This window comes from Panthera uncia, chromosome F2 (assembly GCF_023721935.1).
Source record: "Panthera uncia isolate 11264 chromosome F2, Puncia_PCG_1.0, whole genome shotgun sequence".
NCBI lineage: Eukaryota > Metazoa > Chordata > Mammalia > Carnivora > Felidae > Panthera > Panthera uncia.
In genome coordinates, this window is record NC_064812.1 from 61253824 (window position 1) to 61273655 (window position 19832).

The 19832-nt window shown below is 39.0% G+C and overlaps 1 protein-coding gene across 2 annotated transcripts in view; it reads left to right on the forward strand.

Annotated features, from left to right (window-relative positions):
* The window catches only part of EYA1 (EYA transcriptional coactivator and phosphatase 1), a 165093-nt gene that overhangs the window by 10493 nt on the left and 134768 nt on the right, over positions 1 to 19832 (forward strand). The window contains exons 2-3 of one of the 2 annotated variants that reach the window (XR_007458488.1): positions 3971 to 4121; positions 12141 to 12218. Coding sequence is in view for 1 of the 2 variants with exons in the window: in XM_049633285.1 (XP_049489242.1) it covers positions 12141 to 12218 (78 nt within the window). In the remaining variant the exon portion in view is untranslated. The remainder of the gene's footprint in view (positions 1 to 3970; positions 4122 to 12140; positions 12219 to 19832) is intronic. The other variant, XM_049633285.1, reaches the window with a different exon arrangement.

Here is a 19832-nt window from a genome sequence, read left to right on the forward strand (position 1 = left end):
GTGTGTGTGTGTGTGTGTGTGTGTGTGTGTGTGTGTGTGTGTGTGTGTTTAGAGAGGGACATGCACGCAGTGCGTGCCATGGGGCTAAGACAGCAATCACCCAAAGCAGACGAGGAAGAGCCTTACGTCTGAGGTTCAGGAGTTTGAATTCAATCCTGTGGGAGCTGGATGATTTGGAGGCTCATGAACAGGAGCGTGATATGATTGAGTCTATGCTTCAGAAATGCATCGAATGGTATCTTGAAACTGTATTCAAGGGATGGTGGATGGTGAGAAAAAATTCTGGGTGAAAAGCTAGGAGGACCTTTTTGTCTGAAATAATGTACTTATTTATATGCTAGTATTTCAGTTCAAATTTACATCTAATGCTTGCCTTAAGTGGAGAATGCATAATATTAAAAGTATTGAAAAGCAGTATTGCATGGTGGTGAGAACGTGGGTTTTGCAGTCAGACTAACTCTGGCCAAAGAAAAAATTCACCGTTTTGCTATTTACTAACCATGTAACGTGGGTTTTGAGAGGCAGCAGAGCACGGGTTTGAGAGAGGGCTCCGAAGCCTTGTTGTCAGCTCTGCCACTCACCAGCTAGCTAAGTGTGATGCTGAATAGTTACTGAACCGCTCTGTGCCTCTGCTTCCTCGTGGATAGTAATAGTACCTGACTGGGGCGCCTGGGGCGCTCAGTTGGTTAGGCATCCGATTCTTGATTTTGGCTCGGGTCAATGATCTCATGGTCTGTGTGATCGAGCCCCACATTTGGCTGTGCCCTGAGAGCGTGGAGCCTGCTTGGGATATTCCCTCCCTCCCTCCCTCCCTCCCTCCCTCCCTCCCTCTCTCCCTCTCTCCCTCCCTCCCTCCCTCTCTCCCTCCCTCTCTCCCTCTCTCCCTCCCTCCCTCCCTCCCTCCCTCCCTCTCTCCCTCTCTCCCCCTCCCCCCTCCCCCCTTTGTTTCTCTGCCCCTCCCCCGCTCTTGTGGGCATGCACCATCTTTCAAAATAAAGATGAATAAACTTAAAAAAATAATAGTATGTACCTGTAGGTCTGCAAGGATGGTTAAATTAATCGGTGAAGCACTTAGAACACAATGTGACTCCTAGGAAGTGCTTAATATTTACTGGTTATTATTATTACCATCATCCTCATTATCATCTGTGATCTCTGAACCTCTGCTTTGTAAAATGGAGATTGTAGTTTTATCATGGTATTATGGCAATGTCTACTTAAAATACTAAGCATAGTCACTAGCATCTACCACATGTATTCAAACACTAGCAGCTATTATTAAATAATTATAAATGTTCCATTAAAAAAAAACTCTACTGGGACTGGCTACTGGGTCTCCGTGGGTGGGAGAGGATATTTTCTCCTCTTCTGATGTCCCTCACATTATCCAATGGCTGTTTCAGGTACTCTGAGTACCTGGGTTACCTAATAAGTACTTGCTCAGTTAATACGTAATAAAGGTAGGGTTTATGTCTGAGTATCCCTGCAAATGGGTGAAGAATGGGAAAATATAGGGGAAAAAACATAATCTGAGATGTAAATTTGGTAGGTTGATTACATTTTAGGCAAGTAAACCATTTTTCCAGATTGATATGATTGAGGTTCTGAGTCCTAGCCAGCTCATCTGCTTCCAATCTTCATACACTAGTTTATTTTACCATCCGCTAATTTGCAACATACACTGATACACTTTTATTCAATGCCCTGGCATTCTGGGACTTTTCCTATGGCTGTGCTGTTTTTGCTGATTGTTCAGATTTCCAGCAGAGCGATGATTAAGGATGATCAAGGCCTAATTAGAAAATGTTTGACTTTGTACTTTGCAAAGATTTCGTGAAAGCTATGGTAAGTCAAAGAAATTTGAAACTACTTGTGTGACCTTGGGCTAGTTGCACAAACACCTTGAACCTGCAGTTTCCTCACCTTTGAAAGGTGATGATTATAATATTTCCGAAAGTTGCCATGAGGAGCAAAGGAGGCATTGCTTGTAAAGTACTTAGCACAATGTGTGACCTATAGTAGGTACTCCATAAACATCAATTTCTATTTAAAGTCTTCCTTTTTTGTTCTGAAACTCTACTGAAATATTGCCTAGGTCATTAATTGAGAATTCTTAATTGAGAATCTACTGAAATATTGCCTAGGTCATTAATTGAGAATTCTTAATTGAGAATCTACTGAAATATTGCCTAGGTCATTAATTGAGAATTCTTAACATAAGGGCAGTCTTTTTGTACTGTTGTGCCATGCTCCATCAGTATAACACACTAAAAATAGATCCCACTTTGGAATCTGAATGTAGGGATTTGTTAAAAGTCATTAAATGACACGTTTCAGGTCTGTGTACTTCATTATATATAAATGTTAGTTAACAGAAAGAAGAACCAGAAACAAATACGAATTCTAGCTAATGGTGTGAATGGTGAAGTATTGAGGAGAAATAGATGGTATAAGCAACTTATTTTAAAAGCACATGAAAAATAAGATGGTTTTATGAGAAATAGGTATGGAATAGTAAATATAGTAATATGTGAATTATGGGATTTAAGCGGTTGGTTTATGGCTGTTCACTATATACTTCTTTTAACTTTTCTAGATGTATGAAAAATGTTATAATAAAACATTCGTGAAAGAAGTGAGCCTACAATACTTAGGAAGGAAACATTTATTTATTTATTTGTTTTTCATAAAGAGCTATTCCAGATTCTAACAGAAATACAAAGAAGTAAACAATACTACTGCTGACTTAAGGAGTTCACAATGTAGGTGGAGGAGATAAGACTTTTTGAAAACTTAGCCCAAACTAAAAGGTCCTAATATGTCAATTGGATTATGAAGCTGAGAATTTTCCATGTGTGACTTAGCCATCTCCAGGAGTTCTAGAGCTCGTACTGAGGTCAGCAAATTCTTTTGTGCCAAAAGCATTGTCTGTAAGATGAGGAAATTAACAGGCCACGTATATAGTTAATTCTTTTCACACGGGACCTTCTATTTATTAAAATGCACATTTTCAGGTCTGAAATTTCACAGTGGGTTTTTGTCATTATGCACTTGCTCAATCAACAGATTAAAAATAGACTGTCATTCGTGTTCTGAAATACTTTGGTGTTAGAAAGAGGGCTTCATTCTCAAGAAGGTTAGAAGCCACTGATCCAAACAAAAGTGCTCTCAGAGTTTGGAAAAAAGAGCTCTTCAGCTTGCTGAGGTCTGGCCAGGCTTCAAGAAGGAGATGGAATCTGAGCTGAGTGTTGGGAAATGGGTAGAATTTGAATAGGTTGAGAAGAGATGGAATGCATTCTAAATGAGGGACCAGTCTGAACAAAGGTAGGATAGTTTGGGAGACCGTGAGGAGACCAGTTTAGCTGAAGAAGGAATTGATCGTAGATAAAGTTGGAAGGATCAGCTGGAGACAAACTGTGGAAGACTCTGAATACTAGACTGAGGAATTTGGACTTCATCCTGGAGCCAGTAGAGAAGCCACAGAATATTTTGAGCAAGGGATTGATATGGTGAAAGTGTTTTAGGTACTAATCTGGCAGCAATTTCAAGGATAGATTGGAATGGGGGAGAGATGAACAGTAGTCCGGAGGCTCATGCAGTCTGCCCAGATTTTGTGTGTCAGGAATCTGAGCCTGGGTGGCAAGAATGAGAGTTTCAGGAAGGGAAAGTGAAGTTTCAGGAGACCTCTCAAAGGAGCCGCCCTCCTCTACCATGTGGCATTTCTTTTACTGAAAAGAGCCAATGGGTCTAGACCTCTACAGAAGCCGTTGCACAGTGCTGCTTCAATATGGTACACATGTCACACTTGCTGTGAATAACAAGTTTTCAAATTGACTAACATTTCTTATTGGCCATGTATACAGTCAAACGCTAAGTTTAGTCTATGGGTGTTGATTTGACTTTCCTGAGGTTGTATAAGGTATGATATTTTGAAAACCTAATACTTTTTCTATTTTCTACCCTCTTTTAGGCAAAAGAGGATGGCCCTAGCTTTAAAATTTTGGTGATCACCAGATGCCAGACTATAGAACCAATAGTCACACCTAAAGGCACACCTCATTTTCCCAATGGGAACTAACTAAAGGCAAAAGCACTTGTTTCGTGGACATATACGTTGTTAGGTAAAGAACAAATAGTTAAATGGCTACTTACAATATTTAATTTATTAACTCAATTCTGTGTCCTTGAAGTGTCCTATAAAATCTATAAATTTTCAAATATTACTATTTCCCACTTTCATATTTCATGCGGTAATTTTATTCATTCTCTTCACATAGGCCTTTGGTATCTGGTATCCCTTACTGCCATCTTTTTCAGTCATTTGACCTAGTTTCCAAAGACCTACGTGTCCACTTCTGCCTCATGGTTTGAGTAAGCATACTCATTAAATCTGTGAGTGATACAGCCATTGAATCCAAACGATACCTGAACATTATGGTGGCTGTGTATTTATTTTGTCCCACGAGCTTATATTTGTTATCTGTACAGCATAGTCTTGTGCAGTGTAGCTTTTAAAAGAGTTCTTTTAAGGCCTATTTATAGCAATAGCTAAGATTTGCCTTTGGGTGGATATGCCCCATGCATTATTGTTAATTTATCGCTCTTTCGAAGGATCCAGGCAGGGTCCTCTTTTAATATACAAAAATTCCAATGGTTGATACTATTTTATGTTAGTGTGTCTTCTCCAAAGAGTACTTCGTTCAAAATAACTTAATGACGTGCATCCTGCAACTGAGAGGCTTTATAAGCACCTGCACATAAGTTGATTGAGTGATAATTTGGGAGGAATAAAATGTCTCCTTATGTTTGAGCATATATAGTATAAATTGCCCTATGCAATGTGTCTAGTAGTATGAAGCCAGTTGTAAGTCAGTTGTACATTTTTACCTTTATTTATTCCCTCAATGAATATTGAGTTCCAACTATGTGTCACACATTGTATCAAGTTCTGTAGAGCTACAAAAATATGTAGTTCTTACTGTAAAGACATTTATAATATATTAAAATGGATAAGACTGAAACGTAAAATGAGGTAGAATAGGATGTATTTTCTGAAGGAGGTATAAATTCCCATTTAGTAGCTCATGGAAAAGAAAAATCAGTCCAGAGTAGTAGGTCAGGCAAGACTTCACAAAGCAGACAGGACTTTGGTTCAACCTTTAAGGAATTGTGTAATTTAGTCAGATGGAAGTTTTATAGAATGTTTAATGTTGGAGAGAAAGACATTAGCAAAACCATGGGTTTGAGGATGCGTTAAGGATCTCAGTAGGCCAGTTTGGTATAAATGTTGAATATATACAGTCCTGTGATTCATGACCTGTAAAATGGGATAATGGTGTCACACAGAAAAAGTTAGGACAATTAGATGTAACCATGTATTTTATAATACTTTTATATTCTTGTAAGTTAGTATTTGTTAAATAGAGAAGTAAAGCCAAAAAAAGGAAACAGCTTGGTGTTAGAGTGTAGGGGGGTGGGGCTTAAAAACATGAGAAGGGAATGTAACTTAATAGCTTAATTCAGGAGAACATGGAGAGCTAAAGACCTCAGAGCAAGGAGTGACTCCCTCAAATCTAAGCTATGGAGAGATCAGTATCTCTGCTTAGAGTAGAAAGAGCAGGGGCTGAAAGGCCAATTATCAACTTTTACAGGAGAATAGATATAAGATAATTAGGATAGTGGCTGTGAAATTAGCAAGATGATTGGGAAAGATTATGGAGTGGTGGCAATTATAGATGCGGCAATAGGGTGCAAAGTGAAGGGATCTGGGAGAAACTGGGGTGAAAAGGAAACTTTCATTCTAGATGACATGACCATTACAGAGGGACAAAATGAATATTTTATGTTGGAGTAGGTTGAGTTTCACCCTGATCCAGATGAGGGTGTTCTGTAATTGGGATGTGGTTCCCATGAAAAAGATGTGCAGGTAGATAGATATTTGGGAGTCATGTACATGAAGATGATTTTTTTTTTAAATGTGTGGCAAGGAAAGGCTAGAGAAATAGGTAAGAATGGCATAGAATTATAAAACCACAGAGCAGGCAAAGGGAAGAAGATCCAGAGAACAAGAGAGATACGAAGGGGAAATGGGGGAATGTTGCGTGTTGTATTGGTCAATGAAAAAAAAAAAAAAAAGAGGAAAGCCCATTCTGTGAAAGAATTAAGGAAAATCAGAATTGGGAATAGTTTGACCTGGGCAATCAAAAAAGTCCTTTTAGTAAAATAACAGCTATAAAGAAAGGGATGATGGAAAGGACTAAAGACAGAGTAGATGATCCAGATGATCTACTCATCCAGAGTAGATGATCCAGGCAAATTTGTAGGAAACTTGGTGCTGAGAAAAGGGAGAGAAGTCTCATGGTTGAGAAAAGCCTTTTAAAAATTAAGGGAAACCTGCTTTTTTATTATAGTGGACATATCATGTTATATGAGTTTCAGGTGTACGACATAGGAATTTGACAAGTCTCTACATTATGCTGTGCTCACCACAAGTGTAGCTGGCATCTGTGACTGTACAACACTATTAAAATACCAGTGATTATATTCCCTGTGCTGTACTTTTTATTCCCCTGACTTATGTATTCCACAATCGGAAGCCTTTATTTCCTACTCCCCTTCATCCATTTTGTGCATTTCCTTACTCCCTTCCCCTCTGGCAACCATCAGTTTGTTCTCTGCATTTATGGGTCTGTTTCTGCTTTGTGTTTTTGTTTCTTCTTGTTTTTTAGATTCCACATGTGAATGAAACCATACAGTATTTGTCTTTCTCTGACTGACTTATTTCACTTAGCATGATACCCTCTGGGTCCATCCATGTTGTCCCAAAGCAAGATCTTGTATTTTTTTTTTTTATGAGTAAGTAATACACACACACACACACACACGTATATACACATATATGTATATATACACACATATTTATACATATATGCAGTTTTGATATGTGTGTATATACACATAATGTATATATGCATGTATGTATAACACATAACACATCTTCTTTATCCATTCATCTATCCATGGACACATGGTTGCTTCCATATCTTGGCTGTTACAAATAATGCTTCAATAAACATAAGGGTGCCCTATGTTTCGTGTTTTTGCTTTCTTTGGGTAAATACCCAGATGTGGAATTACTGGATCATATGGTATTTCTATTTTTAATTTTTTGAGGAACTCTCATACTGTTTTCCACAGTGGCTGCACTAATTTAGATTCATACCAACATTGCACGAGGGTTCCCTTTTCCCATATCCTCGCCAACACTTGTTATTTGTCTTTCTGATTCTAGCTGTTCGGACAGGTGTAAGGTGATATCTCAGACTTGTCTGTCTTTGTTGGTAGAAGAGAAGTAGCCTCCTGAGATGGAATTATTGAGGATTCTGGGAGATCACATAATGGAGTTTTGTGGCAAAGACAGTATGGAAGTGGCAGTAAGAATAAAAATGTAAAAGGTTAAATCCTACTACAGGAAAGGAAACCTCCACTGAGATTAGCCAGTAGGAATCAGAGATGTTGCAGGAAGACCACGGAAAGATTGAATGTAGCTTTAACATGCTTTATCAAATAGTTGGTTAGGGTCATGTACTGAAGAGGATGGGGCATGAGGTGAGGATTGGAGGCTTGAGGTAGGTAGAAAAGACTCCATAGAAACTATTTCGGGCACAATAAATGGAAAAGGGATGGTCAAGAAAAAGGATGAGTCAAAGAACATGGAAGGCATACATGTTAGCAAATTTGGTCAGCGGGCAAATTGTGGCCTCCTCTTCCATGCTCCACAATCCAGAATAGCAGTTGAAGAATGAAAAATAAGGACTTGCCAAAGCGAGGATTAAAGCCTGGCGAAAAAGATGCTTGGTACGAGATAACACCGGACTCTAAGGTAGCAGCTCTTGGTTCCAGACCGGGCTGGTGAAGTTGGAAAGACATGACATTCTCATGAGCAAGTCTAGTACCAGTGCACAAATGAAAAAGGTAGTAAGGATCCATAAAAATTAATGCAAAGTACCTGGTTTAAAGTAGGGGCTGAAAGTATATTTGCCACCATCATCAGTAGTAGCTCCAAATGCCTTTCTCCTGGGAATACTACCAGGGAGCTATCTCAAATGAAGACTGTTAAAAGCACCAGCTTTGGAATTATCAGCTGAATTTCAATCTAGCTTTGTTATTAACAGTATGAAAAGTTATTCAACTTCTGTGTACCTCAACTTCCTCATCTGTTAAGTGGGGGATAACATACTCAGGAGAGGGTAAAAAAAAAATGCTTAGAAATCATTTAGCTAGGTCCAGAGGTCATACTTTTGTAGTCACTTTATCATTAAAGTGTCTCTTTTAATTAGGAGAAATCAAAGTCTTTCTTATGGGATACAATCTATTATATATGAGCTTCACATTAAAGTTAAGTTTATCCTTTGAAAACTAAATTAAGAATATAAAGTCAAGCAGCTTGCCTAAGAGCCAACGCAAGGCCATTTTCCTCAGGATGGCCAAAATCAAATTCAATCATACAGTAAAATCAAATCAAGGTAACTTGAATGTAACTTAAGAAGGCAGGACTAATGATGATTATAGGAGAAAACTTACACAGTAGTCCCTCCTCATCTGTGGATAATATGTTCTAAGACCCCCCGGACATGCTTGAAACCATGGACCGTACCAAACTCTACATACATACTACGAATCCTAACTGCATTCCTGTAACGTAGGGGTCATTTAAAAATTTTTGTATGTGAGATAATTAAGATCAGAGCTCAAATAACTTTTATAAAGTCTTAAAGCGGATAACTGGATTCTTTGACTCCAAAACCAAAGCTCAAAGATGTTGATAGATGAGAGTTTGTGGCAGCCCTGGAGGGTAGCACATTGCCCTGTACAGTACAGGCCTAGAGAACATGACTGAGCAAAGGAGTTGCAGGGGGGAGGGGGGCAGGGGGTTGTAAAGATGAAAGAGGCAAAGGGGAGTTTCTGAATAATTAGAGAATATTTAAGGACTTAGGTCCTTAAAGTATCAGATAGAAGATTGAAGACTGGAGTGATGAAGACAGACTCTTGAATGGGGGCAAAAGAGAATAAAAATTGCTGTTTTCTACCAGACTGAAATCCTGTAATGAAGGAAAATGTACAGTGGAGATAAAAGAATCCTACAGTTACTTAGAAGAGAACAGAGGATTCATAGATTTTTCTTTTCAGATAGGTGGCTTAGATGGGATGATTGTTCTCAGATGTGACACTACCTTAAATCTGTAAGAGTTAAAAATTTCAGGAGGTGGTATTTAAATCTCTAGGAGTTAAAAAAATTGAGCCTTGGAGAGGTGATCTATTCTGTCATCTATGGCATAATTATAAATCCGATAGCGCGAGTGAGGATGGGTAGTTTGGTGGCTGGAGATCCCTCTTGTCTTTTTAACTTTCTGGAGGGTGTATGCTTGGCAACAACAACTCGGGAGGTGGTCTCTCTTTATTTCGCTTTCACTCAGAAACTATTTTACATCACAATAAATCTTCAGTCTCTTTAGCATTGGGTCCCTGGTGATCAAAGTATTCAGTTCCAGTACCTGATAAAATCATGAGTATCTTGGTAGTTACTTTATATACATCCTCTTCTTTTCAACAGCGAGCCTTTTTAAAAAAATTGGACTCATTAGGAAAAGGGAGTCTTTATTCCTTAGTATATAGATGAGTATATTTGAACAATGGCAGAAGCTAATGTACTTGGGGCCTAAAAGAAAAAGTATCCTCCTCCTTTCCTTCTTCGTTTTAGTGGAATTTCAAGTATAATTTAATGTGTCTCCTGGGAGTGAAAGCTATATTCGATCAAGCTAGTAATATGGAGAATAGCTAGAGTAAGTCTTAGGGGTATAAGAGTGGGAGTGGTTTTGGTATAGTAAGCTCTCGCCAAGTAATTTTATCATCCAATCTGTAGAATCCTAGATCTTAGATTTGGTAAAGATTTCGAAGTAATGTGGGCTAACACCCTATGCACTGGAAAATTTTTTCTTCACCATTTTCTCAGGCAAGTGAATGAGGAGCTTCTACTTGAGATCCCCTAGTGAGTGCATTAGCCTGGGAGTGTTCATACTCTAGGAGGATCCGGACTGCTGGGGTTTTACTTCCCTCTATATCCACCGTGTATGGCACTGTGCCTCAATTTCCTTGCTTTGTTGTAGAGTAGTGCTAATTGTTGAGAAGTGCCACATATTGTCATTTCTTCAAGCCTTGGGATTGAAAACATGCAAAAATAATTCCCATTTCTGCCGCTTACTATGTGACTTTGGACAATTTCCTAGTCCCTTTGCTTTCAATTTTTGCATGTGAAACAAGGAGACAGTACCTAACTAGGGAGCTTGTAAATTGTGCTCTGAGACCTCCTTGGAGAATTCTTTAAAAGGATTAATCATGACGTCCATAGTCTGACAGTAGGAGGCACTTCATATGACCTGTTCCCCTTGGGCCTGATTGTAGTCTTTGATCAGTATATAGTATTTGATTTGGAGTTCAGATCCCTGTGGTAATCTGTCCAGTACAGAGTGAAATAGAGCTATTGCTTTATAGGTACAGGGTGCTGTATGAGTTGTTCTTTCAGGGAGGAAAGCTAGGATGTGGACAACTGGGTAGGAAATTTTGGAGCTGTGTACCAGTAGTAGAGGACCTACTTTCCACAATCTAGGGGAGTATAATGGTTATGAAGAACAAGATCATTAGGTTGCCTGGAGGTGTGAAGAGAAAAGGGAAATACAGGCCTCTGTCAGAATTTAATAGCATCAACTAAGACTTCTAACCCCAAACAACTGGTGGAAAAATGAAAACTTCAGTGACACTATTGTTTGGTCTACACGGAAACAATCCGTTGCAGTGATTCCCATTAGACTTCCTGGTTTTATTTTTCATGTGTTTAGAAGCAGCCTAAATAATTAATTTTTTGTAAGTGACTATTTGCTGCAACTATTTATGTTATCTATTTGAAAACCACTTATTATGTATTAGTAAAAGATTCAAAGGTCAAAGAGGGTGAATTTGTTATTTTCCTGATGTTTATAAGAAATTGTTAATGTTGAGAGAAGGAAAAGATTCATTTTCTCCATCATTCTTCCCCATTTCAGAATGTTTTTACTTCTAAGAGAAGCCACCCCAAATATTCTCTTGGTAGGACCTTCGTTTTGGGAAACATGTTATTGATTTTTAAGTAGCCCCTAAGATCTTCTTGCCATTTTTCTGGAAACCCATTAGTGGGGTTGTAAAACTTCCACAAAGTGGGCTAGGCAAATCTCAATGATAGCACTTCACTAGTTGTTTCTAAGGAAAGCAATAATACTCTCTCTTCATTTTTTTTTTAAACCTAAATCTGAGGAAAAAGGCAAATGTTCTGAGGTGTCTGGCTTATCTGTTTGATAGGGGTCAATAATACCATGACTATGTCAGTGGAGTGGATTGCTTTCAATAACTCACAGCATAAGTCTAAATGTTTTTAGTTTACAACCCCAAGGGGCTTTACTAAAGATCATATATGTTTTTGACAAACGGTCTGCAATTGGTTTTCTTTTAGAATGGAAAACTTAATTTCTGCTTCATTTACATTTAGTGTGGTTTTGGTACCAAGTACATCAGATATTGATAAATTGGCAGCCAGATACGACTGAGTGGTTGTAATGATCCATTAAATTGAGCACTCTGTTTTTCAGCTATACTGGATAACTAGGAGTGTGTGTGCGTGTGTGTGTGTGTGTTCACACACGTAAGCATGTGCCTGTCCTTGAGTATCATGGCTTTTTGGCTCTGTTTGGTCAAATGGCTATATACCCAAGGAAATAACTTCATGTCCACATCATATAAATGTTAAGATATAAGTTATTTGTTAATAAGCATTTCAATAAATATGTAAGGTAACACATTTAGCTACTTTTAAAGTGTTTCTGTTTTTAAAGGATAGCTTGACACAATGGATTGTAACTTGAGAAAACAGTTAACATGCGTATGTTTTGTAAAAATGCTATTACAAATATTAATCTGAATTACATTCAAATACTAAAAGACTGGCTTTTAGAGTGATTTTCTTGTAACTATTTTGAATGTTATAACTTCTCCACCATGCCTTTACAAATAACTATTAATTGGATATATGATGTATGTTGTTTATTTTGTAGTTAAAACAGAGCCAATGAGCAGCAGTGAAATAGTTTCAACAACAGCAGACGGGTCTTTAGACAATTTCTCAGGTTCAGGTAAGGAATATATATTAGACTTTCACATTAATACAAAACATAGTTTTTATTAGTTTATTGAAACTGTTAGATATATCAAGTATATATCTGTGTCTATATGCATGTGTGTATGTATTATATAAATGTAATAGAGCCTTATGCAGAGTCCCATTCTTGTAATTCTCTTTTTATCCAATGTTATGAAGTGTTTGCTGAAAATATTGATATCCTATCAAGAAGACAAAATCAAAAGGGGTTTTGTTTCTTTTCTCTTCTACTAAAGTATCTTTAGGTTAGTGACTCCTTCCCTTTTTCTCTCATTTGTATGATTTTTCTAATCATGCATATTTAGTTAGGCAAAATTTTGCTTCTGATACTCTTTAAGGAGTCTTAGAAACTGTCCTCCTGTCATGTCAACTATAGATCTAATTAAACACTTTATAAAGCAGCTTTCAATCCTTAAGTTAGTTTTGATCTCTTTCACTTTAACAAGGCCTGCCTCCAACAAACAAGTTTCACATCTTTGTTAATGAAATTACTGATAGGAAAGTGATTGTGATATTAAAGTAACTGTGAGGTTGTGATTATGTATTTGCCAGATTACCAGATTGGACTATTTCAATAAAGAAATTATTTCTATCAGAAGTAATTCTTAAATTTTTAACCCTTTTTATATTATCTGCTGTGTTTTTAAAACCTCTCAAATGGAAATGCTATATACTTACATAAATTTGTGATTGACTTACTCCAGCTCTCAGGATCACTTATTTAATACATACCACAACTAAAAGGAGTTCTACATAGATATAGCATGAAATACAAATGTATAACTTTTATACTTAGGATAGATACCAGATGGAAGCAATAAGGAAATAACAAAAAGGTGTTATGCCCATGAGTTCTTTTACAAAACACTTACTAGAATCCAACTTAAACCAGAGAATGTGCTTGGTGCCATTATGGATTCTTAGGTACATGAGGGTGGCCCTGGTTTGAGGCTTAGTGAGGTGAATAGGTAACCAGATCATCACATTACAGTTTGATTTCCAGAGGGAACCCAAGAGATCCCCAAGAACACCTAGGAAGGGACCCAACAGAGACAAGGTTGGGATGAGGTGGGCAAGAAAGGTTTCCTGGGAGAGATGATGGCTTCACTCAGCCTTAAAAAATGAGTAGGAATAAAGCACATAGGGTAGGGGGAGGGAGAAAATATGAGGAGGGGGAAGCTGGACAGATGGAACTCCATGGGAACAGACCAAGACACAGAGGCACAGAATTTAGAATTGCCAGTGGTTCAGCATTCCTGGTGTGTACAGTTTGAGTGATGATAGCATGCTGGACAGGGTCAGGATAGAGTCTGACCAGGCTTGCGTGTTCCACATGATGTTTGCGTTGTGTCCTGAGAGCAGTAGGAGACATCAGAGAAAGGGGGTTGCATGATTGTGTTCACATACAGAATCCAGATTATATCAGGAGTGAGGGGGGCTTGAGAACTGAAGTGGAGAGACCAGATAAAATCTTCTGGCATTTAATACCAGAGAGGAGGTGCTGGCAATGGTGTGGACAAGTGATGCATTAAGATGTATTTGTGAAGTAGAATTTATGGCATAGTAACCAATGAGCACAAGGGGTGAGGGAGGCAGAGACAGGTTAAGGTGACAGAATGCAAGACAAGCATGACTGAGAAGGAAAGGTGGTACCTTCCCTCTGGGGCATGTTGAGTGGGAGGTAACATCCACTCAGAGATGTTGGAGCTTGGGAAAGATCTAGAATGGAAATTTTGGAAGTGTGCAGAGAGTTAAAGCTAGTGGGCTGAAACAGCATTGAAGACAGAATCCCGGGAAGACCAATATGGAGAGATGGGCAGGGGATAAAGTGAAAACACTGATTTTTTCAACTGGGGAAGAAGGAAGAGGATTGAGTTGCAAGTGAAGGCAGGGAAGAATTTCAAGGAAGCGCTGTCTATGTGAGAGATTTGGATACAGCTATTAAAAATAGGTTTGAAAAAACTGAACGGCATGAGGAAATGTTAACTATACCAAATAGGTATACCAAGCAGGTTACAAAAGAGTAACAAAAGGTTTTGTACCAAGCAGGTTACAAAAGAGTAATATGCTCTGTATAATCCATTTATTTTTAAACATTATGTGTCTTTGTACATGGGTATACAAATTAATGGTGGTTTTCTCTGGATAATAGAATATAATTTGAATTTTATTCCTTCTGCTTTTTTTCAAAAATATATTACAGTGTATGTGTATAGCAGTCATACTTTTTAAAAGTAGTAATTTTGAAGTGCAAGTTTAAAGTCATGTACTGAAATGAGAGAAGTTTTTTTTTAAGTATCTGTGGACAATAATATTGCATTGCTATTTTTCCTGATATTGATAACCTGTGATAAAGGACTAACTTGTTCTTAAATATATACACTGAGGTAGTAGCAAAAGGGCATCATTCTGCAACTCCAAAAAAAAAAATGAGATATATGTATTTATACACACGCACTTATATAATGAAAAAGGGACTAGAGGACTAAACTACTAAGACGTTCGCGTTTAGGGAATTGTGGTAAACAATATCTGGAAAATTTTTCTACTCTATTTGCAACTTTTCTTCAAGTGTCAAGTTATGTCAAAATAAAATATCAATGAGAGGGGCACCCGGATGGCTCAGTCGGTTAAGCATCTGACTCCCGGTTTTGGCTCAGCTCATGATCTCACTGTTCATAGGATCAAGCCTTGTGTCGGGCTCTGCACTAACAGTGTGGAGCCTGCTTGGTATTCTCTCTCTTCCTCTGTCTCTGCCCTTGTCTGTCTGCTTCTCTCTCTCTCTCTCTCTCTCTCTCAAAATAAATAACCTTTAAAAATAAAATATCCATGAGAAACATCAATAGATTTAGCCTACAGCAGTTTCAGTGAGTAGTGATTTACTTCCTCTCGTGCCCACTTGCCTGTATGCCCCATTTCTGTTGCCAGCATAGTTCCTAACAGATCTAGGTGGTCATAAGTTCAGGGAATAAATGGATGATTTAACCAATAAGGTGAGGAAGTGGAGACAGGGAGGAGAAAAGTGTCTTTCAAGTATGTAAGCGGTGAGAGGAGAAGAGAAGGTAGTCCATTAGAAAGTAAGATACGGGGCTGAGGATGACATTTAGAAAGTCAGAGTGGTTTTGGCTGCCGACACAAACTTTACAGAGGTAGGGGTGATAGGTTGAGGCAAAATGGGGGTAACTGATGGAGGGAGGTCCCTGCTGGGACAGCAGTGGCTTAAATCCAAAACAGAAGTGGATCGCCTTAGAGAAAGGAATAACTTTTCCACAGAAACATCCGGAACAACGGAATGGAAGTTAACGTGCGTGAGTTTGAAGTGGAGGACGGGACACTACGTTAAGGGAATTCCTGTCTGATTCTTCTGTTCAAACCCTCCAGTAGCTCCCATTCATCTCTGAGTAAATGCTGATTCTTTGTAATAGCGAAGAGCCCCATCAGACCTATTGCCTGCTTCCCACTAGTCCTTCAACATGCCAGACATGCTTCCAGTCGGTGCCTTTGCCATGACCATCTCTCTGCCTGGGGCACCTCTCTGTACACCTACCTGCCTGACTCCTTCATCACCTTGTCTTTGCTCTCCTATCACCTTCTCTATAAGGCACCCTGACCACCCTACTCAGTGTTGCAAAACTCTCCACTGTAGGCTTCCAGTCTCTCTAACATGCTAACCACCATAACACAGCCCTTCGCAAACTGTATCATTTACTTGTGTATTAGTTTTATTGTTGGCTTTTCACCCCACCAAAATGTAAGCTTGTGATGGCGAAGATTTGGCTAGCTTTGTTCATTCGTATCCTCAACACTTAAAAAGTTAGGCACTTAGATATTTGCTAGATGAATGAATGGATGAATGAATGATGGCTTCTACTTTTTCCTCTGAAGCAACTCATTTTGAGCTATCAACTCATTTGATAGTGATAGGCTTGTGAGCTGGAAAAGATGAGAAGAATGAAATAGATGCCATGAGGAGTTGGGAAGCCCGAGGCTGCTTGGAATATAAAAGAAGGTTGGCAATAGAGCCCGAGTCCAAACAAAGGTAGAACGATGAATGTGGAGCCTTTATGGCAGAGCAGTTTTTCTCTACAAGAGTTTTGGTGCTCAGGTAAAAATGATATTTAAGGATTTTCCGGTAAGGCAGGGAAGAATGTGGAAGTAAAAGGACAGGTATCAGTAAGAGTTTAAAATAATTATTCATGTAGCCTCAAAGTTTTTTTTTCTTTTTTTTTAAAGCAAAGGTAAGGGATAACAAATTGAGAGAAAATAGGCTGTCGAGGGGTCCTGCATCTGTGATAACGTTGGAGAACAGATGAGAAAATTCTGGAAGGAGAGGATGTTTCTTCCTTAATCTCGAAACTCAGTGAGACCTCTACCACATGCTTCCGTAGTCAGTCCTCTGTACTTCCTTTCTTCAGCCTTCATCACTACTTTTTAAATTACTTTGTATTATCTTTCCTCCTGCTAACCCATAGCACTATGAGAACAGAAATTTTATTTGGCTTGCTTACAGTTATAGTCCTAGCACCCATCATGGAATTGAGCACATGGATGCTGGTCAGTAAATGTTAAGTAAACAAATAAATTGGTTGATGCTGTTGTGGTGCAAGACTGTGGAATGGGGGGGGGGGGGAAGGTTCACAATGTGGTCTTGAGCTTGATGGTTGGAGTAGAAGACTAGAGTTGAGGCCTAGATGGAATGAGAGAAGTGTTGGATACATAACCCAAGACAACGTTGGGACTTGTTAGCGGATATAGTCAAATATTAAAGTTTTTGATAAATGCGAGGCCACATTTAGGAGGTGGGTCATTCATGGAAGTTTTTAAGAATTGCCATAAATCTTAGAAAAGGAAGGCCTTAGGGGAGAGCAAACAACAACGATTTGGAAGAAAAAGCAGTGAGGATATGTTTTTCAGGTCTCTTGTAATATCTGGAATCTGAGAGAATGAGTAGGATCTACTTGGAAGAAGCTCTACAGGAGAAGCAAGGTCCTTGGAAAAAGGCTTAGCAGAAGGTGAAAGGAAAGTTTGGTGAAGAGACTGAAGCTATAGGGGATCTTGTTTTCCATAGACTGATTCTCCATGTCGCACAATGGAGAAGGGGATGGAGTACGCTAGGGATTTTTTCCTTCCTTCTTTCTGTCTTTCTTGAGTGAAAATGTAAAAATCATGGCCTGCTGGAGCAGTTGTGAATGGGACTTAGGGTTTATAAGAAAAAGAGAAGTCTGGAGAAAGCGATCTCTGAGCATTTGACTCCAAAACGGTCTTCACCTCTGTGGTCACTACTCCTGCTTCCTTCTCCATGATGACTTCATTCACATCTCAACCTTGGGTGTCTTGAGGCAATAGCAAGGATAAAGAGGAACTGGAGCCATGCTGACATTGGTAGTAGCCGTCTCACCTCTGTGCCTCAAGGAACCTGAGCATCTTAAAGCATTAAGGAGGCAATGAAGCTCCCGCTTTTCCAGGGAAATCCCCAGGTATCCTTATATGGGGAGACTGGAGGAGAGCAGGTGATTTTCAAAGGCATGTTGCCGAATTGAAAATGGCAAGGTTACTATGTTTTTAAAATTCAATGATGTTCTGCCCATTTACTACTGACCACTGAAAAGCAGTATTTTAGCGATCTAAATGTATTAAGAGCAATTGAGGTTGAAAATAATGTTTTTAGGGATTACAAAATATCTTTGCCTTCTGTTTCTTCCATTTCCACAAAGTCTAAATTTGTTATTAATTGGTTAAATGAAGTGCCAGTTGATAATATTGATCGTATAATATAATGTTGATCATATAATCAAATAATCATGTAATATAATGATCATATAATATAATGGTCATCAATATAATGTTGATGTCTGGTAGTGTTTGAAAATTAGAAATAGGAACAGGAATGCTTCTAGAGGAGAAAGAAATGTCCTGTATGAAAAATAGGATTTCTTTGTATTTTAATTGCTCGTAAAAAGATGTAACTTTTTGGGTCTGACTCCTTCATTCAACAGTTATGTGTGGAGCACCTACTGTATAGGAGGCAGTGTTCTAGGTGGTGGAATTATGGCAGTGATGAAGTAGATGAGGTCCCTGCCCTCAAGGAGTTTTCGTTCTGTGGGTGAGGCAGGTAATCAAGAGCTAAGTGGTAGTGAAAGTAAGTAGGCTACAACAGAAATGAGAGCAGATCAAAGCATACAGCGAGGAGTGGCTGGGGGTCTCTTTTAGAGGGACGGCCTCTCTGAAGGGTGGGCATACGAGCAGAGATCTTAGGGAATAAGTTCGAGTTTATGTGTGTATGTATTTTATGTAATTTATTTTTAAGTTTGGGTTAATTTAAATGTAAGAGGATAATGGGGCTTAGAGTTGGGGACAGTTGTGACATGATCCAATATATGTTTTTAAGAGATCAGCATTTGTTGTGTGGAAAATGCTTTATGGGAGAAGAGGGGAGAGGAGGGTAAATAGAAACAGGGAGACCGGTATGGCCATGGCTGAGAAGAGAGAGGACTGTATTAGCCCGTGTCCTTCTTAGAAGAGCCACAGAGGCGGGACTAAATGTGCCAGGATTCCATTAGGGGAAAGGAGTGGAGGAGAAAGAGAGGAGGGTGAGGCTGTGGGTGGGGAAGGGGGTTCCTGACCACTATTCCCCGGTAGCCATCACATTGATAATTGCAACAGGGTGGTAAACGAGAGCAGGGAGAAGTCGTCAAGTAGAGGGCATTTTCTGAAGGGAGAGCTGGCTGAATTTATGATGAAATGATAGGAGGAAAGAGAAGAGTCAAAACTTTTGGACTTTCAACTTGTCCATCTGAGTGATGTTGTTAATGAGATGGGAGCAGTGAAGGAGGAACTGCTAATTTGGGGATTTCTGTTCACCTTCTCAGGAGATTCTCAAGCTTAGGTCCTCCCCTCCCTTCCCACAACAAAGATTTAGGGAGGTTCTTTAACTTCTAGGTTAGAACAAAGAGAAATAATGGCATAATAGGAAACAAATGTACTAAAACAGAGGCATTAGTTGCCCATACATTCTCAAGGCTCTGGCATGTGTAATTTGGAGCTTACTAATGGTAAAAGAACCATTTTATTTACCTTGATGAATGATCTGGGAGTGTTCTTTTTGCTTTAGGGTGTTCTGGTCCCATGAAATTTAAAAGTAATCAGAATTCCTAAATTGTTTGAAAAGTTAAAGGTGTTTTAGGCAATTAAGAGGAAAAGTACTTGAGGTATGACTTGGAAGATTCTGGACTTTAGTCCACACAAAATTGTAGGGGCTCGGATTTAGGGAAATCCCCCAAAATAGGGATTTATTATATGGCATTAAATATTTAATCATTCTAGGGGCACATCGTTAGGTAATTAGTAGCAAGATACGCAGGCAACATCACAGCTTCTTATTCACATGTATTTTATAAAGGGTACTATTCACAGGTGCCTGGGTGGCTCCGTCGGTTGGGCGTCTGGCTCTTGATTTTGCCCAGGTCATGATCTCATGGTTTGTGAGATGGAGCCCCGTGGCCCCGTGTTGAGCTCAGTGCTGACAGTGTAGAGCCTGCTTGGCATATTCTCCCTCTCTCTCTCTCTCTCTCTCTCTCTCTCTCTCTCT